The sequence below is a fragment of the Macrobrachium nipponense genome, chromosome 1 (genome assembly GCF_015104395.2).
Source record: "Macrobrachium nipponense isolate FS-2020 chromosome 1, ASM1510439v2, whole genome shotgun sequence".
Classification (NCBI taxonomy): Eukaryota; Metazoa; Arthropoda; class Malacostraca; order Decapoda; family Palaemonidae; genus Macrobrachium; species Macrobrachium nipponense.
In genome coordinates this window covers 78,020,258-78,041,564 of record NC_087200.1, presented here as the reverse complement: position 1 = coordinate 78,041,564, position 21,307 = coordinate 78,020,258, and the positions used below count along the sequence as shown (strand labels likewise).

At 40.4% G+C, this 21,307-nt stretch overlaps 1 protein-coding gene across 1 annotated transcript in view; it reads right to left on the bottom strand.

Moving 5' to 3' along the window:
• LOC135218836 (cyclin-G-associated kinase-like) overlaps positions 1-21,307 on the bottom strand; it is a gene marked incomplete in the record, with an annotated part of 495,799 nt that overhangs the window by 174,778 nt on the left and 299,714 nt on the right. Inside the window, 2 exon segments of the mRNA XM_064255283.1 lie at positions 4,377-4,570; positions 19,420-19,577. Coding sequence (XP_064111353.1) covers positions 4,377-4,570; positions 19,420-19,577 — 352 coding nt within the window.

Sequence of the window (21,307 nt, the reverse complement as noted above, 5' to 3'; positions counted from 1 at the left end):
TTGATCCGTCAAGTTATGAGCAGGCTCATGAGTTCACAGGGTCTCAAGATGACTTTGGTAGCCCCTCTGTGGCCTCAAGGTGGAATGGTTTCCAGATCTGCTGTCATTGTTGTCAGAGGTTCTGAGGGAAAGTCCCCCTTGGCAGCATCTCCTGTGTCCGCTGCTTACGGAAAGATTCCACCAGCCAGTAAAATCCCTGTCTCTTCACAGTTGGAGGCTATCAAGTGTCTCCTCCAAGCGAGATGCTTTTCTCAGAAAACAGCAGGGCATATGTCCAGCAGTCTCAGAAAGTCTACCTCTGCAGTTTACCAAGGCAAATGGGTGATCTACTGTGATAGGTGTCGTAAACGGGGTTTTTCTCCACTCGCAACCTCTATTCAGCAAATAGCAGACTTTTGAACCTTCCTCAGAGACAAGAAACGTTTGTCCGTTTCTGCCATTAGAGGCTACAGGGCAGCCCTGAGTTTAGTGTTATGCCTTAGAGGTATCAACATCTCATCCTGGGAACTTTCCTTGCTAGTCAAGAGGTTTGAGCAATCGAGTTCTCCCAGGGAGCTCAAGCCTTCGACGTGGGATGTTTCCCTGGTTCTCAAGAGCTTCACTAAGGGTCCATATGAGCCTTTGCGTCGCTCATCTGACAGGAACTTGATGCTCAAGACGAAGACAAAAGGGAAGAGCAAGGGCTAATGAAACATGCCAACAATCCCAGGACGTAACAACTGCAGTAAGAAAGAGTAAAAATTACTCTGCCAACTCGGGGGAAGTCCAACAAAGTATATACGGGCAGTCCCCGGGTTACGACGGGTTCGGCTTACGACGTTCCGAGGTTAAGGCGCTTATCAATTATATTCATCAGAAATTATTTCCAGGGTTACGACGCATGTTCCAGGGTTACGACGCCTACAACGCTCATCTGGCAGAAGAAATATGACACCAAAAATGCAAAATAATCAATATTTGAAGGTTTTTTTATGCAAAATGCAATAAGAATGCACTTTACGTAGTTTTGAATGCACCCAAAGCATTAAAAGTAAGGTTTTCTTAGGATTTTTGGTAAAGTTCCGGCTTACAACGATTTTCGGGTTACAACGCGTCTCAAGAATGGAACCCCCGTCGTAACCTGGGGACTGCCTGTATATATTTATATAAGCAAGTTAGAAGGAAAAGAACTTATGAAACCACAATAGAAATAGTATATACTCATAATAATATGTCTGTGACAAGAATTTGCTGACCAAGTACAATAGGTGAGGTAAAACAGAACACACTAAGCACTCACAGTACATCAAATGGAGTCAAAAGATTCACAATTAGAGTACTGGAGAATGGGAAAAATAATAATAAAAATAAAATGAAATGAGTGACAATACTACAATAAGTGGGGAAAAACTGAAAATCCTGGAAAGCATGAAACACTTATGACTGCATAGTAGAGTCTCACAAAGGAAAGAAAAGCTCTGCCTTATGATCAGTGGAATGTGAGCTTAGCTTATACAACAAATTATTCTTTCAACTCTTCAAGTCAGTGTGACTGGGTCTGTTTAACAGGGTGTAGAGCTCATTATGATTATAGATTCATATGGTAAACATGACAAAATAATGACAAGGCAAGGAAAATAACCATTGAGTCAGAACTGAAACAGGTAAAATCCATGAAATTCAACTAAAGTGAATTAATATTAATATCTGTCAGATTTCCATTTTAGAGTTCAGACAAAATAATTCATCTCCACAAGCTCCTCTCTTATACAATTCTACTTTATTTTCTGTCTGTTCTCAATCATCAACTATGCTTATTCTCTATTTTCTGGACCTTCCTACTAGCCTTCAACCCACATTCTTTTGAAAATGAGTTTCTTAGCCAACGGTAAAAGTAAACCTGTATTAAGTATGGTTTTAATAATGTCTGGAGAAGTTTCATCACTTCAAAAGTTTTCATCTAATCCAGAAGTTGAACTACTATGCGTGGAGGAAGCATATTCCGATTCTTCAATAATAAATTTCTTATAACATATATTCTTAACCATGTCAAAATTTAATATAGTGTGTACCGTTAATTAGTTCCTTGTTTTTTTATCTTACTAAAGTATTCATCGAGACTTTTAGTGCTACATTTTAAAATCTCTTTCTAGAGTATTGATTATTTCATTATACATAGTACATATTGTGATTTCTACTTAAACATAAGTGCATGTCTTGGTGGACCAGCAAAACTTCCCTGGATTTTATAGAATCTCTGCCATATTTGCCTTAAAGGGATTCCACTGACATACAAAAAAAATTCATATTGACACAAAGATATCATTCTCCATCATAATTTAGTAGAGACCGTTTTGCATATTGGTTGTAGACTGAAATTTTCAACCCATGGTGACCATTTATAGTAATGCTTTGTATGGGTTGTATATTTCAAGAATTATTTTTTTATGCTGTTAATGTATTAGACCACCAGGGAACTTAGTGTTAACATGGATTGTTAGAACACAGAGAAGCTTGATTTGTGGCAATGACGTATGTTGTGATGAATCGCTAGTTTTAATATGCTCCAAGGAGATTATATTGAAGAGTAATGTGCAATTATGTTGCTACATCTACATAGCAAACATGTCCACAATACAGGACTCACACATACACTTATGTCAATTGATAAAAAATAATTCTTTGAGTTTTCAAGAAAAGTCGTATGTGTTTTACTGTCAATCTTACAGCTAAGGCCATTCATAATCATTAGTAGTTCACTGTGCAATAAAATATTATATGCTACACAGCAACTGTGATCACCAATTGGACTGTAGAAGTTAAAATCTCAATGTGTCTTTCTCTATATAAATACGTCCCTTTCCATTATATGTACACCGCTCACTTTTCAAAGCAACGACAGAATAAAATTGATTTTGTAACCATAAATCTGCTAAAAAGGCGGTATCTGAAGAATCATACAACAAGGAGGGAATGGATGAACTTCTGAAAATTAAAGGGAAGTTACAGAGGCTAAAATTATTTCAGGCCAATATTTCCCCACATGAAGAGTCAAGTAAGAGATCTAGCATATTACTTATTCCTACACTCGGAACAAAAGATATGAATATTCAAAGTCATGAAAGATAAAAACTAAATGCAGGAAATTCTCATTCCCTTAAAAGAAAATTCTTATATTGCAACATGACATCAAGCAATAGAAGATTTCAAACCTTCAAAACTGATCAGCATAGTTACTAAATCAATCTGACAATTATCTGTTCTTCAACAAATATATAGACTCAATTAGCTAGTTACCCAATTATTTTTCTAACATTTTCTTCAAACAGCAATGAAAGTAACACTGAATGTGCTAAAAAAAATCCTGCATCAAAATTCAGACTTGGGTCTGAATGGTACATAACCTCCCAACGGTTGGAACTTGCTTTCTTGACTCTCTCTAACATAACTGCAGTTTTGACAACAGTGGTACAATAATAACATGAATTATAACACAAAATACATGCTATAGGTAGAATCTGTGCAAAAAAAAACTAACTTTGAATATATATATATAAAAAAGTTAAAATTTGCCAAAAAAAAAAATGATTCAGGCAGACAACTAGAGGAGAAAAAATACAAAACATAGAGAAAGTATACTTAGAAAGCACACCCAACATCATAACAAAACAAAACTTCTAAAACCTAAACGAAGGAAAAGGGATCTAATGACAGAACAACAAGCTGGAGAACACCTTTAGCCAAGAAAAGGGAAGTTGGGTGCACACAGAAAGGACAGCTTTTGCTTGCTGAACTGGGTTGTATGCAAATTAAGTTACAGAGGCATATGGATAATATTGAGGTACTGCTGTGTTTGTTCTTTCACATACATACATAGGTGTGTGTGTGTGTAGGGTTAAAAACAGAAATAATTATCTGGTATGAATTCAGTTGGTAAGCACTGTCCATACTTAAAAAAAAATAAGCAAACCACAAATTATGATGTGTATGAGAAAACCAATAAAAGAAACACACTTTCTCACTTACCTGTTCAGGTCAGTAAATACATATAGGGAAGAGTTAAAAAGTATCTAACACCTAGCCTAACATACAAAAAATTACTTCTAAAAATATTTCAGTAACAAGTCATACACACAATTAGAATAAGGCTACAATAGCCAATTTCTAGAACATCCTATTACAATAAAATGGTAGATAATGGTGGAGAATATGTACAAAAGTACGATATAATGTTAACTTTGACAGGGTATCATTTATCACCTAAATAGGAAAGATCATTAAAAGCATATATACTCTAACACAAAAAACTAAAAGCCTGGAGGTTACTTATGCTACAATATCAACTGGAATAGCTTACAAATTCTAACTGAAAGCTCAATGCATGTAAAAGAACCCACCATATTTTTCACGGGTCTCCTCCATTTCAATAGTTGTAGCATAAGCTACGATTGGCTTAAATGAGGTAGAAGGCCGGCTTATCCATACAGGAGGCTGGGGAGGTGTACGATCAACATCTGACACAAATATGTTTACAGTTAAAGTGAAGTTATCTGGATATCTATCTGGTTCAGTAACATCATCAAGATCCCGTCTGAAGTGGAAAAGAAAGAACAGACTCAAAATACTTTACATATAAACTACTGAAAAACCACTATGTTTACATAAAAGTTTCAATTTAAATGGCCAAATCTGAAGCTGTGTTCCTTTACCATACTGAAAGCTACTTGAAAAACATTTTGAACTTTAGTGTTAGTTATTAAAATAAGTTCATAATATGAATGCCACACAGTTAGGGGAAGAGCATTTACATCCAGAATGTTAGCAGAAAAAAAATATGACATTTAATAAGTATGATTTATGTAATAACTGCCTTTGATAATTCTCTAATCCAATGGCACCAATTCATACCTTAGCATTGCAGAGAAGCAATATGCTTACAGTTGTCATCTTTCTGAATAGAAAACTTACAGAACTAAGCTTCAACTATTATTCCTCACACTCCTTGAAAAGTTGGCACGAACAGGAAAGCAGAACAGAACAATTTCTAAGGAAGTTAATTTAATACAGTAAATGCCTCTAACAGCTTGGATGGCAAAATAAAAACCAAATAATCATTAATGGCTCACTTTTAAATGATAGTACAATAGAGACCCAAAATAATCGGATTTCAACGGAAAATTTTGAGTACTAAATGTTGCATCTGAGCTCAACCAAAAATCTGGAAAACCAACCCAAGGAATCATATGATTTTTGTAAACAAAAGTGGTTCAGTCAGTCGCCGCTAATAGGCATTGTTCCCATGCTCATTTGGTGAAGAAAACAGTAAGAACCACAATTGAACTTGAGATTATTGAAAATTATAATGTAAGGGGCATTCTGTGACAATCTTAAAATGCTGTGAGATTTTTAATGATAGGCTAACCCTTGAAGTGTCGATAGTTGTATCAATAGTTGACTAGTCACAACTTTCGACAAAATCGACACTGTAAACAAAACATTTGTAACCTAATAATGGTAAAATCCTTAGGTTATTCAAGTGAATCACCAGTGATACAACTTTTGATACTGTAAACAAAACAACTAATTACAGCAATTGCCATGGATAATTACCATAATTAGACGTTAGGATGAGCGAGTTCTCACTTTGTTACAAGAGTAGGATCTATATCCGTAAGTCTAAAAACCGTAAAGGTCTATAAACCTAAACATACTTTACAGAATATAAGCATGTTATCGTATGCCATTTGCATTCGATAGTTTACATTCTCAAAGTCTCGGCTGATTGAGCAATCAATTTCTTCATTGCCATTGCACTTGGCTGGTAGAAGATATGTAATTTCAATACTTTCTTGTAAATTAACAAAGTTGGGTTTAAAAGTGGCACAGTACTTGATTATATAAGCGTTAAGTGTAATTTCACTAGTTTTGAACATAATTTCACTTGTGGTTTTTTTATAGTGACGGCAAATGACGTTGGCAATCGGCCTGGGTTAGGTTGTTACACTGATATATATCCATTAGCAAAAGTCAATAATATTTGTGTATTAAGAATAATGTTCATTTTAATAAAACCCTTGTTTCACTGTTTCTAATCATATTGCATGTATTATCACCATATTATCAAATTATAAGAACAGAGTGATCTGCCATTTGCATTCTGGTTTTGTTTACATTTTACCGACATGATCACTGTCTTTAGATGCAGAATGGAACTTAATTTACGAAAGAAGCTGGGTTTAAGCATTGCAGTTCCTCTATTTATAAACGTAGTATATTAAAAAAGTCTACATGTGTTTTTTGTCAGTTTCAGACTGAATTTTTGCCTACCAAAACATAATGCAGTCTGCTCATTAATCGTAATTCCCAGAAGTGCTTGACTTATGAAAGTTACGACGCTCATAATTCGTAGTTCCCAGTCGTGCTGGACTTCGAGCCTTGCTTGGCTTATGAAAGTTGCGATGCTCATAATTCGTAGTTCCCAGTCGTGCTGGACTTCGAGCCTTGTTTACTAAGGGGAAAGATTTTCTTGGTAGTATTTTATTATTAAATTACATAAAGGGTTTTGCAATATCGATAGCTTCCCAGTTATCTTTAACATAGGGATTCTTTCCGGCTTAAAGGAATACATTTATGAAGATCTACTTCCAACGGGTATTACTCCACCAATAATGATGTCACATTATAAAGCACAAAGCACCTATGAAAAGTGCCCTTATTTTACAAGGATATTTTAAGAGAAAAAATTTAATATCATAACACGTACTAAAAGATATTTTAAAGTTATTTTGTATACAGTATTCCAGTAGACTCTGTATGATGGTTCATTTACTGACTGTTTACGGCTGCTCACGGCCACTAGCTAGCGACTTAACTTAGGGAATTTTTCTGAAGTTCATGATAACAGATATAATTTGGCTTATTTTTAATATTTCATTAATTTCCTATAAGAAATAGACTTGATTTTCAATGATTTACTATTAGCAACAATAATTATGCCTATCCCTTACAGTACATACCACCTACCTAGCCTAGCCTATGGCGCTCAGTCAACCATTGTATTATGGCCGAACTGGGTGTACAGGGCAGTTATTTTACTACAGTATACGGTATTTAAAAATAAAAAAGTGCGTTGAATGGTATGTTATTTAACACTGAATCTATTTCATTGTAATTTATGTGTATTTATGGGTAATGTTTTGTATAAAATGGCAAGGTTAGGATAATAAATGGTGGTCAAGAACGGATTAATCCATTTTCAGTTATTTCTTATGGGAAAATTAATTCAGATCTCGACAAGATCGCATCTTGTCGCTTCTTCTAGAACGAATTAACATCGAGGTCCGGGGATCTACTGTACTCCTCTGAGACACTTCTACCCAAGGTTGGGTGCTCCAAGTAGCCCATGCAACTGTATCTTTACTTAATTTCAAAATGTTCCACTTCCGTATACATTTGCCAATGAAAAAATTTAATAATGAAAATAATATTTCTGTTGAGAAAAGTGTAAAAATATCATTGGAGGCATTTCAAACTTCTGAAATAAGCAAAATTATTTAGAATATAAGTTATGTATAATTCCAATTTTCTCAAGAGGTTTCTCCATGATGGATTTCACTCATGGCTACTCACTCATTGTACCATAAATTTGATTATGTGATGGCAGGTTCATTGGTTAGATCTGGCTTTGATAACTAGCTAAATGTTTAATAAATTTTGAACTATAACTTTAAAAGGTATATTCCATATTAGCTAATATGTACATGAATATATTATTCCTTATTCAAAAGTTATTGCTTTCGCATTTAAGCTTAAGACTCAGAGGTCTGGAAAAACTAAGCCCTATTAATAATAATAATTCACATTTAAGCATTCTACTAAGTGATTATAAAGGGTTATGACCTGGAAACTGGAGCAAAGTAAAGTCTAAAGTAAGGTGTAAATGAACTTATTCGTATGAAACAGTTATTATTTTTTTGTAAATAAAATCACATAAACATAATGAATGATTTACCTATAATATTTATAATTGTCTTTCCAAATGAATAGTAGAGTTTCTTGTTAGTGACGGACCCCAAGCACCACACTAACAGTATCCCAGTGTCATTTACCTGGAAATTCAGCTATGAATTTTCATAGTAGGTATTCTGAGATGGAAGGGTAACTGTATGAATGCAATTCCTCACTGCTTAAAGCAGTCAATCAAAGTACTTGCTTTTACTGCCTTCTTACCCTCTTATCTGCATGTAAGCTGAAAAAATTATGAAAATATGTACTGGTGAAAGCAAGAGCTCTTGAAACCCTTCAAACCCTTGAAATAAAAAAAGGGAAATGATGACAATTGAATAAAATAATCACAGCAATAGGTAAAATATTGCTGAAGAGTGCCACTGCATGACTGATGCTGACCAGATAGAGCATAACTCATATACATGGATGGGAGATGAACATGAGGGCTTCTCTTGAAAAAGATGTCAATCATCTTTTAAAAACCACCTAAATCATGAGTTCATAAAACTCCATCTATTACCTTTGATGAAAATACTGTACTTCATAAGAGCACATACAGGAAAATGACGAGTTCATGGCCTTGTTTTTTAACAATAGTACATGTTCAAGAAAGAAAATAAAACAGTAATAATGTTGAACATTAAAGTACAGTGGTACCTCGAGATACGAAATTAATCCGTTCCGCGGCCTTCGTATCAAGAGTTTTTCGTATCTTGGAACATATTTTACATGTAAAATGGCTAATCCGTTCCAAGCCCTCCAAAAACACCCCAGTAAATTATATTTCCAGGCCTAAAACACATGTTCTAGGGTTACGACAGAAGAAATATGACTCCAAAAAGGCAAAATATTGTACATACTTGAGTAATATTCAACTGCATATAATGTTCAACCCCATTTTTACTGCATATATTAGGACTTTAGCATATGTCCCTTAGCAATAAGCCTAGCCTATGTTAGCGGTTGCTACTGTAGCCTAGTCTATGATTCTGACATCTAAACCTAAGAGCTAAAAGCTTAGAATATGCCAATAAAATGTATAAATAATCAGTATGTACTCATTTCAAATAATTAATAATTAATCATTAACTATAATACACAAACAAACAAAAAACAAACCTTCCAATCGGTTGTTTACATTATTATCTCTCTTCAACTAATGAAACCACCAAACAGTATAATAACCATTCATTTCTATTCTTTATTCTATCTTTACCTAACGGAGATACCGAGTTACTGACAGCTATAATGAAACATATGTATACGTAACGTAATAATAAAACAGAAGAAGAATTCTAAAAAATGCATATTTGTTGGCAGTCTGATTTATTTTATATTTTACGATATCTAATTCACAATTTTTTTTATTAAATGTATTGCATGTACTCATTTCAAATAATTATTAAGTAACCATTAACTATAATAAACAAACAAAAAAAAGCTTCCAAACATCTGTTTACATCCAGCACTTACGAGTATCGAACGATCGCCAAGCAATCACTTTTACACAGTATGCCATAAATTTTCATTATCTCTCTTCAACTACTGAAACTACCAAACAGTATAATCAACCCATTCATTTCTATTCGTCTTTAATTCTATCTTTACCCTAATGTTTTTTTTTTTTTTTATTAAATGTATTGCATGGAAATAACTTAAGTTTGTTTTTCAATTTACAGCAACCTTTTACCAATAGAATACTTAAAGCACAAGGGGTAGATGCTGACCAATAGGAGAGCAGGACCTTATGGGGTGACTAGGATCAGGAACCAATGGGAGAGCGGGAGGATGGTGGCGAGTTTACTCAGTTGGCGGCGCGGGAGTTTTAAAATTGTTCTCGGTGGTCCGGGCGAATCTCGGGACTTTAAAGCAACAACCTTTCGTATCTTGAAAACTTTTCGTGTGTAGAGCAGTAAAATTTTTCGTATTGGCTTTCGTAACTTGGATTTTTCGTAAGTTGAGCCTTTCGTATCTCGAGGTACTACTGTACTGTGTATTACATAAATAACTGGAGAAAGATAGACTATATGAAGAAAGACATTAAAATTACTAAACCTTTTGCAAGGAATTTGATTTTTAAAAATACACACTTTGCTTATGCTTCACAAAGCAAACATGACAGAGAAGAGGAACAGTTCATGCTTGGGTTATGGGCTAGGAATAAATCTTGAAAATACTGCAAGAAATATGATTCAGGACAATTACCAAAATTAAACAAAGGATTATGATATCAAAATTATAAAATCTAACCTATTTCTCATTTGAAGGCAACATGCATGTACATGAGAACAATAAAGACCTTTCTGTGAGTGACGGTCCTAATGAAATGAGAGTAGCTCTTGTAGTTTGGTCTGTAACTACAAAAAATAGCAATTTGTCCAAAATTGCATTTTTCCTAACTATACAAACCTGAGGTCCTTTTACAATAGGAAGGTAACTAGCGGCAGCTGGATGGTCGTAAGCTTTCGAACAAGGGAGTTCGGTAGTTAACTGCTTGTCCGACAGTGCGCGCGCCGCGCGACTGGGAGGTGAAGAATCACTTTTGCTTTAGGCCCAAGCAAAAACTGCAGAGTGAGGGGTGGCATGAGGTGGGGCTATGTGTAAAAGGACCTCAGGTTTGTATAGTTAGGAAAAATGCAATTTTGGACAAATTGCTATTTGTTCCGACACGGAATACAAAGCTTTCGGTCCTTTTACAATAGGGAGACTCACTTCTTAGTGGGAGGAATCTGAGTCTTTTGTGAACAGACTGGTGTTCGCCCAACCTTGGAAGCCTCCCTGGTCGTAAGAGCGAGGGAGGGATCCAAGCCTCTGTCCAATTGATATGGGTGTGCACCACAGGATCAATGGTCAGACCTCTGGACCAAGTACTAAGAGAGAGGCATGCGTATCTCTTCGTACCAGCAAGCAAGAACTTGTTCCTGTTTGCAAGAGGCAACATAAAGTTATGGGTTTGTCTCTTGTTGGCATCCACTTCCCCCCCTTGTTGGGGGAAGTGGATGGGGCTCTGTTGAGTAGCTCACCTGCATCTCATCCTTATCCAGCAAGGTGACTACCATATCCCTCTACCCACAGGTAGAGGGGGAGAAAAAGATGGGAAGAGGAGCCAGTCAAACTCTCATTCACTCATCCTTTCTTACAGTCACACCAGGACTTGATGCTGTTCAGCCTGCGAGGGTCTGGGTTAGCTACACGTGTTGAGCAGCCACCACGGGTCCCAAGGAAAACGATCCAAGGACCGGTGGGCAATATCCCGAAGGTAGAAGGAGGTGCATGTGGTCTGGTTGTACCAGACCCCTGCCTTAAGTACCTGCACCACGGAGAAGTTCTTGCGGAACACGAGGGAATGTACTTCTTCTAGGTCATCCTGGTGTTGACGAAGAGGCTTCAACACTCAGCCTGGGGTGTCGAGTTTCTTCAGATAGCGCCGTCGCGCCCTCACAGGACAAAGCAGTATCTCCTTCGCATCGAAGGCGGTGAAGTCCATTAGGGAAGGGATTGTGAAGGACTCTAACCGATCGTCAGGGACCGAAGGGTTCTTTGTCTTCGCTACGAAGTTCGGTACGAAATCGAGCGTCACGGATCCCCATCCCCTGGATGCTTGACTTCACAGGAAAAGTCATGCAGTTACCTCAGAGGAAAAGAAGGGAATAGTCGCATGACCTATCCCTCTTCTCAACTTCGGTGATGTCCAGTACCCATACTGGTCTATCCGTCTGCAGCGAAGTGTCACGCATTCTCCTATCCCCATGCAGTGAAGTTCTTCTTCTCGGTAGTGGATAGGACACCGACACTCCATGGTGGGTGTCGATGGTATGGGTACTATGACAAGGCATTAGGACGAAGAAAAGATTGATCTGGAACAACCAAACTAAGTCCACAGCGAAGTTCGTAACTGACTTGGGCACTCTGACAGCTGCCGACTGACTGCGTTCGGTAGGAGGCAAGTTGTCCAAGCATCCGAGCAAGTCACGTGACCTTCGCCCTAAAAGGGTTATGCCGAGAAACTAAACAAATCATATTTGTTTGTCACCGATGCCAGCCGGCGAAGTGATGATTCTCTTAAGGCATGTGCCCAACAGGCGAAAGTCAATTGCCTTCTAGAGACCGAGTTCCCTGATGGCAAGACATCTCATAGTATAGTTGAATCTCAGCTAAGGAGAAACAACACTATGTGCCGTTGAAGACGAAGGTGGACAGAGAATGCAACCTACGTCTTCATAGCCGAATCGAGAGAAGGATTCTCAAGATTCTGAACCTGTGCTTACAAATGACTGAAAACACTAACCGTTATTTCATTGCTGTCCGGCGAGGAGTCGTAGTTGCAATGAAAGCGGAGCGCTTTTCAGTAATGAAAACACAGGGAAGTACTGCCTGAAGAACTGCTTCTCATGAGCTGAATATTTGGAAGTAGAGCTGTCAGGTCGGGGAGTAGGCGATGTCTTCTGATACATCTGTTAATTTGGGGTGAACAATGAACAATTGCACACCTACGAATACAAGATATTTTGAAGACAAACTCAGATGTCTGCAAAAATCATTCGCATTATCGCAGTGTGATGCAGCGGGAGACTAGTACAGACTTCTGTTACCGTGCAGTAAACAGAAAGATGAAAGAGTCCAAGAGATATCTCTGTTGGAAATTCTTGCAGTGTCGAAGGCGATGAAATCGAGTGTCACAGCAGTAGATGGTCCTTCATGTATGCGAGAATCCCCGTTAATCAGAGACCTAAGTCCGTGATTGTTGGGCAGAGATACGCTTCGGTAGTCAATCAAAGCAGGGGAGAGAGACATAACCGACCGTGCATCTCGGAGAGCCAGCTGCTACTGAGCTGCTATCAGGCAGTTCAATACACAGTAGCTCTCGCTGACTCATCATCCTGAGTTGCCAGGTAATCCATTCCACGAAGGAATGCGTTCGGCTAGAACCATCGAGCATAAAAAAAAAAAATACGCTCGAGCAATTATATTTAAACGAAACGGATTTCGGTAAATACAAAAGCTGATTTGGTGTTGTCGTGACAATACCAAGTATCTAAAATCAAAACTGGTAACTCCTGGGAGGTTGCAGGCAGCCCCAAGTTGCAGTTCAATTAAGATACTATTCGTCTCGGTCACAATCCGTAGAGTTAACTACAGTATGCGCCTATACCCCGGACAATTCAACTGCTATTCAACTGCTTAACAGAATCATGTCGCGAGGGTAATATACGTAGTACATTTGTAGGTTTCTGTACAACGACCTCCATCCTAATTTCTTTTCCCTTCGAGGAATGAGAATAAGGATTGGAGATCGACCGCCTTCGTTCTCTAGTCAAGAGAGTGAAGGAGAAGTCTTCCCCGAAGGAAAGCTTCAATGGTGAACAGAATACCGAAGACGACAGTTCAAGCCAAACTGGATGTTCCCGTCCGTTCTTCTCTATTCCAGGATGGTCGCCTACTGTGAGATACTCTTCTTTCAGCAGCAGTCTTCTTCCAAATGCTAGAAATTCCAGGAATTCGAGTATTAGGCGAGGTTCCCGATTATCGTGGTAACAATTATCGGGGATTCTCGTCTCGCTCACTTTGGACCGTGGTCTCGCCTAAGTGTTTGGAGATCGTAAAAAACCCCAACACTCTGAAAGTGCTAGAAATTCCTCAGAATTCTAAGCATTCTGCGAAATCCCCACCGAATTCGTCAAACGATTATCGGCTGATGGTCCTCTCGATTCCCGTAGAAATCGAGGATGGGGCAGGATCCCTCCTCAACAACCGGGGCTTATGTCAGGTAAGACCCGAAGGTCCCCCCGGTAGCGCAGTCCCCAACGTGGGATCCTACAGCGAAATCTCTGTAGGATCCCTCCCCTTTCCCTCGTAGCCGTAAGGAGAGAGGGAATGGGGGAGGAATTGGATACTCGCTCGCCTTCCCAGCGGAACTAGCAGTTGGAGAAGAGTAGGGGCAGCCATCGCCGGCCTCTCAGAGCCTGGGAAAACGTATCGTCAGGAGAAAACGTTTTCCCGAGGAGAGTTACGAACTCGCACTGTAGGTAAGGGTCTGCCGCCACTGTGAACCGTCTGGGTGGGGCTGATCGACACCTGACAGGAGAGAGCCGATACCGTCCTCCGACTCATTCCAGTCCTTGTCGAGGTCGAAACCTCTCAAGAGGACCGAAGGGGTATTCAAATACGGTGTCCGAAGACACGTAGAAACGCCGCTGTCGCAGTAGAGGAGGTGGAAGTAGCTTGTTCGACCGGCCAGATCTGAGAAAGCCTTCTTGTCCAGAGACGAGAGACTACCTGGTTCAACACAGTCGGCAAGCTCCGATCGCGGCAGACCCACCGTTGGTTTGGGTTTCCTCTTCGGGCCCCAAAACGACTCGAGCCAAGACGTGGGCTCTGCTGGTGGGAGCGGCGATCCTTCCCCGAGGTCGTTGTGCTGACGAATCAGCGCCATAACCTCGGCAAAGTTCCTCTGGATCTCGGAAGTCACAGCATCTTGCGGAGTAGGACCGTCAAGCCCCTCGAACAAGAGCATATCCCGAGAACCTCCCCCTTCAGGAGGGGGAACAGCGACAGCCCTCTCGGTCTCCTCCTGCCACTTGCGCATACGTCCTGGTCGGTCCGAAGATCATGCCTGGTACATAAGGCGTCATAACGGGATTGTGCGGGGCACGCCCCTCACGATCACTCCTCTGTGCTTCGCTCTTCCCGGTGTAAACCGAGGAAGTTGAAGGCACGGGAGAGGAAGACCTGATGCTCCCCTTCGCTCGCTGGCTGAACCAGAGGGCTTGGAGTGCTGCAGGCGATCGCCAACCCGTGGTGGGGATCGAGCTGCAGGCCTAGTCGAGTCGTTTCCCTGGGTAGAACGGCTGGACCGAGAACAGCGGCCCCGATCTCGTGTGTCAGGGGAACTGCTGCTGGTTGCCGTACCCGTTCGCTCCCCGTGGGAGCGATGGTCAGGCGACCTGCAGAGACCCCTGTCACGGTGAGACCGATGCTTACTCTCATGGCGCGTCACACCGCTGGCGCCAGCGATCGGGGGGACCTCTTCCCAGCCTCGGCCAGTGGCCGTTCAGAGACCGTCACGGCAACCCAGGTAGCCAGCCGATCGCTACGAGAGCGAGAGCTGGCCTGGTACGAGGCGCCTGAGCGGCTCTCACCAGCCTTTCGCTCCGTGCCGTGAAACTGGCGCCGAGCAAGCTCTGGCGCCTGATTCTTGACTGCACGGTCACTGGTGGGTGACGGTACACACGGTATCTCTTGCGGACGAGAAGCCGAGACGGAACCTGGTGTAGTGGCAGAGCCCCTGACAACAGGCGAGAAAGTACCGGTGTTAGCCGGTACCCCTCTGGTCCCCGTAGTCTTCTTCCTTGCGGAAGAAGAGACGGGCCCCGCTCCCGAAGGAGCAGGAGGACCAGCGGAAGAACAACCCCGTCCCACCGAGGTGAGACGGGTTCCGAGAAGCTCCCGAGGGAGACTTCTTAGGAGGGGATGAGGCAACCTTCTTCTTCCTCGGCTGTGAAGCCTTGGAAGTCGCAGGGGAAGAGGCGGCAGCCGACGACGACGACACCTTCCTCCTCTTCTTCGTCAGCTTCCTCAGGACAGATGTAAGATCTGCCGGGGCTGCTGTAGCCGAAGCAACAGGGCCCGGACGCACCTGAACGGACAGACCAAAGTCTGGGGCAGCACCACCACGAACAGGGACGACGTCAGCAGGCATGGGCATCTCAGGAACGGCAGGAACAGCAGGGACAGCCAGCACAGCATTGGCAGGTACGGCAGGCAGCACCGGTAACACAGGAGGTGGAGCAGCAGTCAGCGACATCCTGGTACCGGCAGCAGGTCCAGGGGCGAGCTCTAGGGCAGTGGAAGTCTGGTCGCGGCAGCGCGGCAACCCCGAGCGGCGGCGGCACGCCCCCCCCTCGGTACGGCGAACGGACCCTGCACAGCGGCTGTAGGCGAGACTGATACCACGTGAGGCGAGTACACCAGGTGAGGAGGGGCGGCGTACCCTGGAGTCGACAAGGTCGTTGTTGTGGTCACCGCTCCATGGGTGACCGCAGCAGACCCAGGCAGATAAAGCAGCAGCCCCTGGACACTAAGCACGCCCTGCAGACCGAAGGACGCCCACACCTGACCAAGGTCACCCCTTGTGGCAGCAGCATCTGCGGAAGCAACAATAGAGTGATTGGGGGGGTCCCCTCGGGTGGGGGGGGGGAGCCCCACCCCGAACGAACAGAAGACCTTGAATACAATTGTACATTGGGGCACCGAGCGCCCTCCTCCACGCTCGACAGATCAGGCGAGGAGAAGGACCCGGATACCCCTCCCCCCCGAAGGGGAAGGGCCATCCGCGGGAGCTGAGCGGGGGGGAGGAAGAAGATGAAGAATCAGTTACCAAGGGAGGCGCGGGAGAGCTTCTGACGACTTGGCAGGCCCTCGCTTCCCCCACCCGCGCACAGCACCCACTGCATCCAAAACTAATATACGGCACGGCCCGAGAGCAATCGTGCCCTCGGCACCGAGCACAAGGGCATAAGGATCAATTCCCGGTATGAGCGGAATCTTGATCCACAATGAATATTGATGCAATCAATAATAATAAGATATAAAAATGAAAAAGAATCCTGCATTACGATTTCACTTTCACACAAAATACAGGGCTTGGGTTGAGCGCATTCGCGCCCTCGGCACCGAGCGCAAGGGGAAAGGATCCATTCCCGGTTATGAGCGGAAACCTTGATCCATGATGAATTGATGCCAATTCAAAAATTAATAATGAAAATGAAAAAGGAATATGCAACTTGCGATTTCACTTTCACACAAATAAAAGGGGAAGGATCAATTCCCTGGGTAAGAGCGGAAACCTTGATCCATGATGAATTGATGCAATCAAAATAATATAAAGAAAATGAAAAAGAATACTGCACTTGCGATTTTCACTTTCACACAAATTAAAAAAGGGGAAGAAATCATTCCCGGGTAAGAGCGGAAACCTTGATCCAATGAATATGATGCAATCAAAATAATATATGAAAATGAAAAAGAATACTGAACTTGCAATTTCACTTTCACACAAAATAAAAGGGGAACGATCAATTCCCAGGTAAGAGCGGAAACATTGATCCAAAATTAATATTGAAGCAATCAAAAATAATATATGAAAATGAAAAAGAATACTGCACTTGCGATTCCACTTTCACACAAAATAAAGGTCTTGTGCCGAGCGCATTCACACCCTCGGCCCCGAGCACACAGGGCAAAAATATAAATGAAAAAGAGTACTTACTTACAATTTTCACTTACACATTTTCACCCAAAATACACGGCTCGGCGCGAGTGCGCTCTCGCCCTCGGCACTGAGCACACAAAATATGAGGATCAATTCTGGGAAACTTTTGAATTTCCCGCACTTACGCTCTTCAGTCCCTGCAGTCGTTGGTACAGGAGGGCGTAGAGAACTCATGATCCAAAACAAATCACTTCAATGTAATTGAATAATAAAGAATAGTGAATAATTGTACTTACAATTTTCAGTCACACAATGTAAACAGAAAAAGAAACACAACTATACGAAAAGCAAACGACGAAAAAGCGGGCAGAGCGCGAAGATAAACACGTCTATCCACCAGCGGGCCGAAAGCAAAAGTGGTTCTTCACCTCCCAGTCGCGCGCCGAGCATCCAGCTGCCGCTAGTTACCTTCCTATTGTAAAAGGACCGAAAGGTTTGTATTCCGTGTCGGAACAAATATTGTATGCCTACTAGCAATAAGTGTGAAGCAAATTCATCCAAAGAAGTGATTATGGTCGGTAAAATTAGGTATGAAAAATAAAAAGGTGCAATATAGCAGTTAGGAAACAATGGTATAACCAAATGTGAAATGCTGAAGCAAGCCTTTTGACATACAAAAACTTCACAGGAATTTAACATATAAACTTCTGTACCACAGCACTGAAAAAATTAAAGCCTTTGTGGAACAAACTTAAATATTACAAAAAGAGTAAGCAGCACAAGAACTAAACATGACATGGCATCTCTTCAGCAGTACAAATTTGGCACTTACAAATTAAAACTTCTAAAACAAAGAGCTGCCTATATAGACAAGCCATAAAATGATGCCTCCTTACCCAAGTGGGAACACCTAGGGTAAATAGAAATTAATGCACAATTTTGTTATAGAAACAGAGGAGCTGAAGCCCTACTACAGGTTTAAGTGAAAACACTTTGTACTGCCAAGCCAATACATAAAAATAAATTTAATACATTTCAAAAGAACACTGTACTAGGAAATAAGTTCCAAGGGTAGCCTACAGACAAGATAAAAGTAGTTTGTGCTGCAAGAGTTGAGGCAAAATGATTTGCAGTAAGCACTGTCATACAAAATTAATAGGACGTATATGGGACAGAGCAAAGGATACAAGAAGTTACATGAGCAATAACCCCCATACCAAGTCAAGAGATAACTGACTGGTCATTCAATTCAAATACTCCTCCTGGACCTTAACCATCACAGATAATCTATGGAAGTACTACACATCCCACTAAGAGGCAGCTAACAGTTACACAAAACTACAGTATGGATTGCTGAGACCATTTTTCCATAAATCTGATATGGATGAAATCCTTTTTCCAAGTAAGAGAACTGATTAAGTACATTCCATCATTTAATATAAAAAAGTAGGATACAAAAAGCACTAGGTTCCACTTTTCCTCTAAAAGAACAACACTGTACACAGCTCATCTCCAATTAAATACTAGGTTACTGTATTTGACAGCAAATAAAACTGTATTAGACAGCATATACGACCCCATTTTTCCCCAAAAAAAATTGCTCCATACATACACATGGGTCTTAGGGAAGAAGTTGAGGTATCTGGTAGGTTGAAGTTTACCCAGATGCTGTAGACAACATACTTATACCTAGTCAAACTCTATAATACTGTAGTATTACCATTATTTACTTTATCATCAGCATTATTAATACTAATATTAATATCATTATTTTATACTAAAATCCTTAACAAATGGCACCCTTGAGACCCAAGGGTTGCTCATTATTTGAAACTGTCAGTTGGATGAAAGAAATATGTACTTGTAAAATGTCATGTGTATCCTGAACTGTCATTTCATCATTCATTCTCAATAAACAATATTTATTTTTCAATTTTATTATTTAGTAATTCTTAACATCTTAACTTGAACATTATCTTGTGCTTCCTAACTCCAACAGTAGTGTGAAGAGTGCTTGAAAGAAAAACACAAACACATACCAAACCCCCACGAATACAATAAAGCTTTAAATAAATGACAATTAAAATACTTTACCAGAAAGGGGGGGGGCACAGCATTCACAGTTTACTTAACAAGATGCAAGAAATGAGGGAAAAAGTGTTATATACCCAAGGGTCTTATGTGCCACCACATATACGTAGTACTCAAAATTGCAAACTTACAAGTTATATCGTATCGATGTATCCTCTTCAGGGATGAACCCTGTATGGAACTGTACTTGAGCTACTTTTATACCCATGACCTTCCCCATCATTCGACGAGCATGATATATGTACACACAAACATCACCAACAAGATGGACATTGACAGGAATCATTATCTGAAATGGAAATAAAGGTAAAATCAATGAATGAAAAAATGTACTTCAATATTAACTAATGTAAAACCTAAATCAGCTGAGCATTAAGTCTTTTTCTCAAAACTATACATGCTGTATTAATGTCCTTTATGCGCATTTCCTAACTGGCCAACATAGTGAAAAATGAGGATTAATCAAGACCCTTTTTTGTACATTAAATCTGATATATCATCAAAAATGTCAAAAATATGCTTAACTCTTGAGGGACGGGATAAAGATATATCAAGCACACCCCTGACCGGGCAAGCTTTAAGATTGGCTAATTCACAAAAAAACACATCCATGGAAAGAGGAATACATGCAAATGAAAATAGTGTATGAAAAAAATCCTAGAAATTTTCCATTACCTTCCACAGGAAGTTGAAAGTGACTATGTATTTACAACACTGTGGGAGGCCACTTTTACAAGACACTCTTCAAAATATGTAAATTTTACCATGTTATACGTGTTTTTTCTAATAATTTATTTTTTTTATTAAAATTATAATTACAGCTCACCCAATAACAGAATTAAATTCAATAACAAATTCTTAGCATATTTGTTGTAAAATATTTATATGATTTGTTGAGATGGGGAGATGCAGTAGCTTTTTGTGAGGTATACATGTTTTTTCTAATATTTCATTACACTTTTCTTTACAAAATTACAATTACAGCTGACATACTTTCATAAAAGATATAAACTAAAACCAACAGCAATCCCTGGGTATATTTATGAGCAAGTACATAGACATCCTGGAGCTAACAAGAGGTATTCCTCCATGAAATCTCAAGCCATACTGATCAATGTCTTTCCCAAGCTGAGCTACTACTTCATTTGCCAAAAGTCATTTATGGACCATTGAAGTGGTATGAACATCTTTCCCCCTAAATTCATCCAAATCATATGGCACAAAATATTATGAGTCAGCCAACCGTCACTCAAAACCTGTTATAGATACTCATATGATGACGCCAGTCCATTAAGGGTTAAAAATCCTTAGACTTACAAGGACTACGTTCTCGTCACCAGGGAATGGAACTATATATTAAGATTTAATACACAAGAAAAGGGTCTTTTTTTATCCTCAACTTAAATGTAACTGATCTTCATAGACCTTCAGGATGAAATATGCAAATGAGTCAACAACAAGGAGAAAATTTATGTGAAATATGACAAATTTTTAACTAATTTTTATTTTTCATAACTTACAAACCTGAGGTCTACATTAGGATAAATACTCAGCGCCTGCTGGAAACCGGTAAAGTTTAAAATAATTGTGTACGCAAGGGACTATTGGCATCTGTGCTTGGTCACGAGACATGTGGAGCCGCCCACATACCCCTCATTAACTCGTGACCCCGTTAGTTATTTTCTTACCGCCTTTAAGTGGGGACATGCTTTGCACCGTCCTTTTAAAGCTGGTTTAGTTTGCACCCTGTTGTTTTCTACTTGTTGTTTGGAATTCCCAGGTATGTGAACATGAAGCCTTCTCATGCTGCAAGACTTCCTGGATATCACAAGAAGCAGATTTCCCTCCCCCAAAAAACCTTCAGTACAAACAAATCAACTTTAGACAGCCTATTTATAAATGCCAAGATACTTCATTCTTAGAGGAATAAAAGAGAAAGAAGGCCTGCTCTGAGGAGCAGGATAGCACATACTTGTTTGCATACACTGTATATACTATACATGCGCATGTACCGTTCGG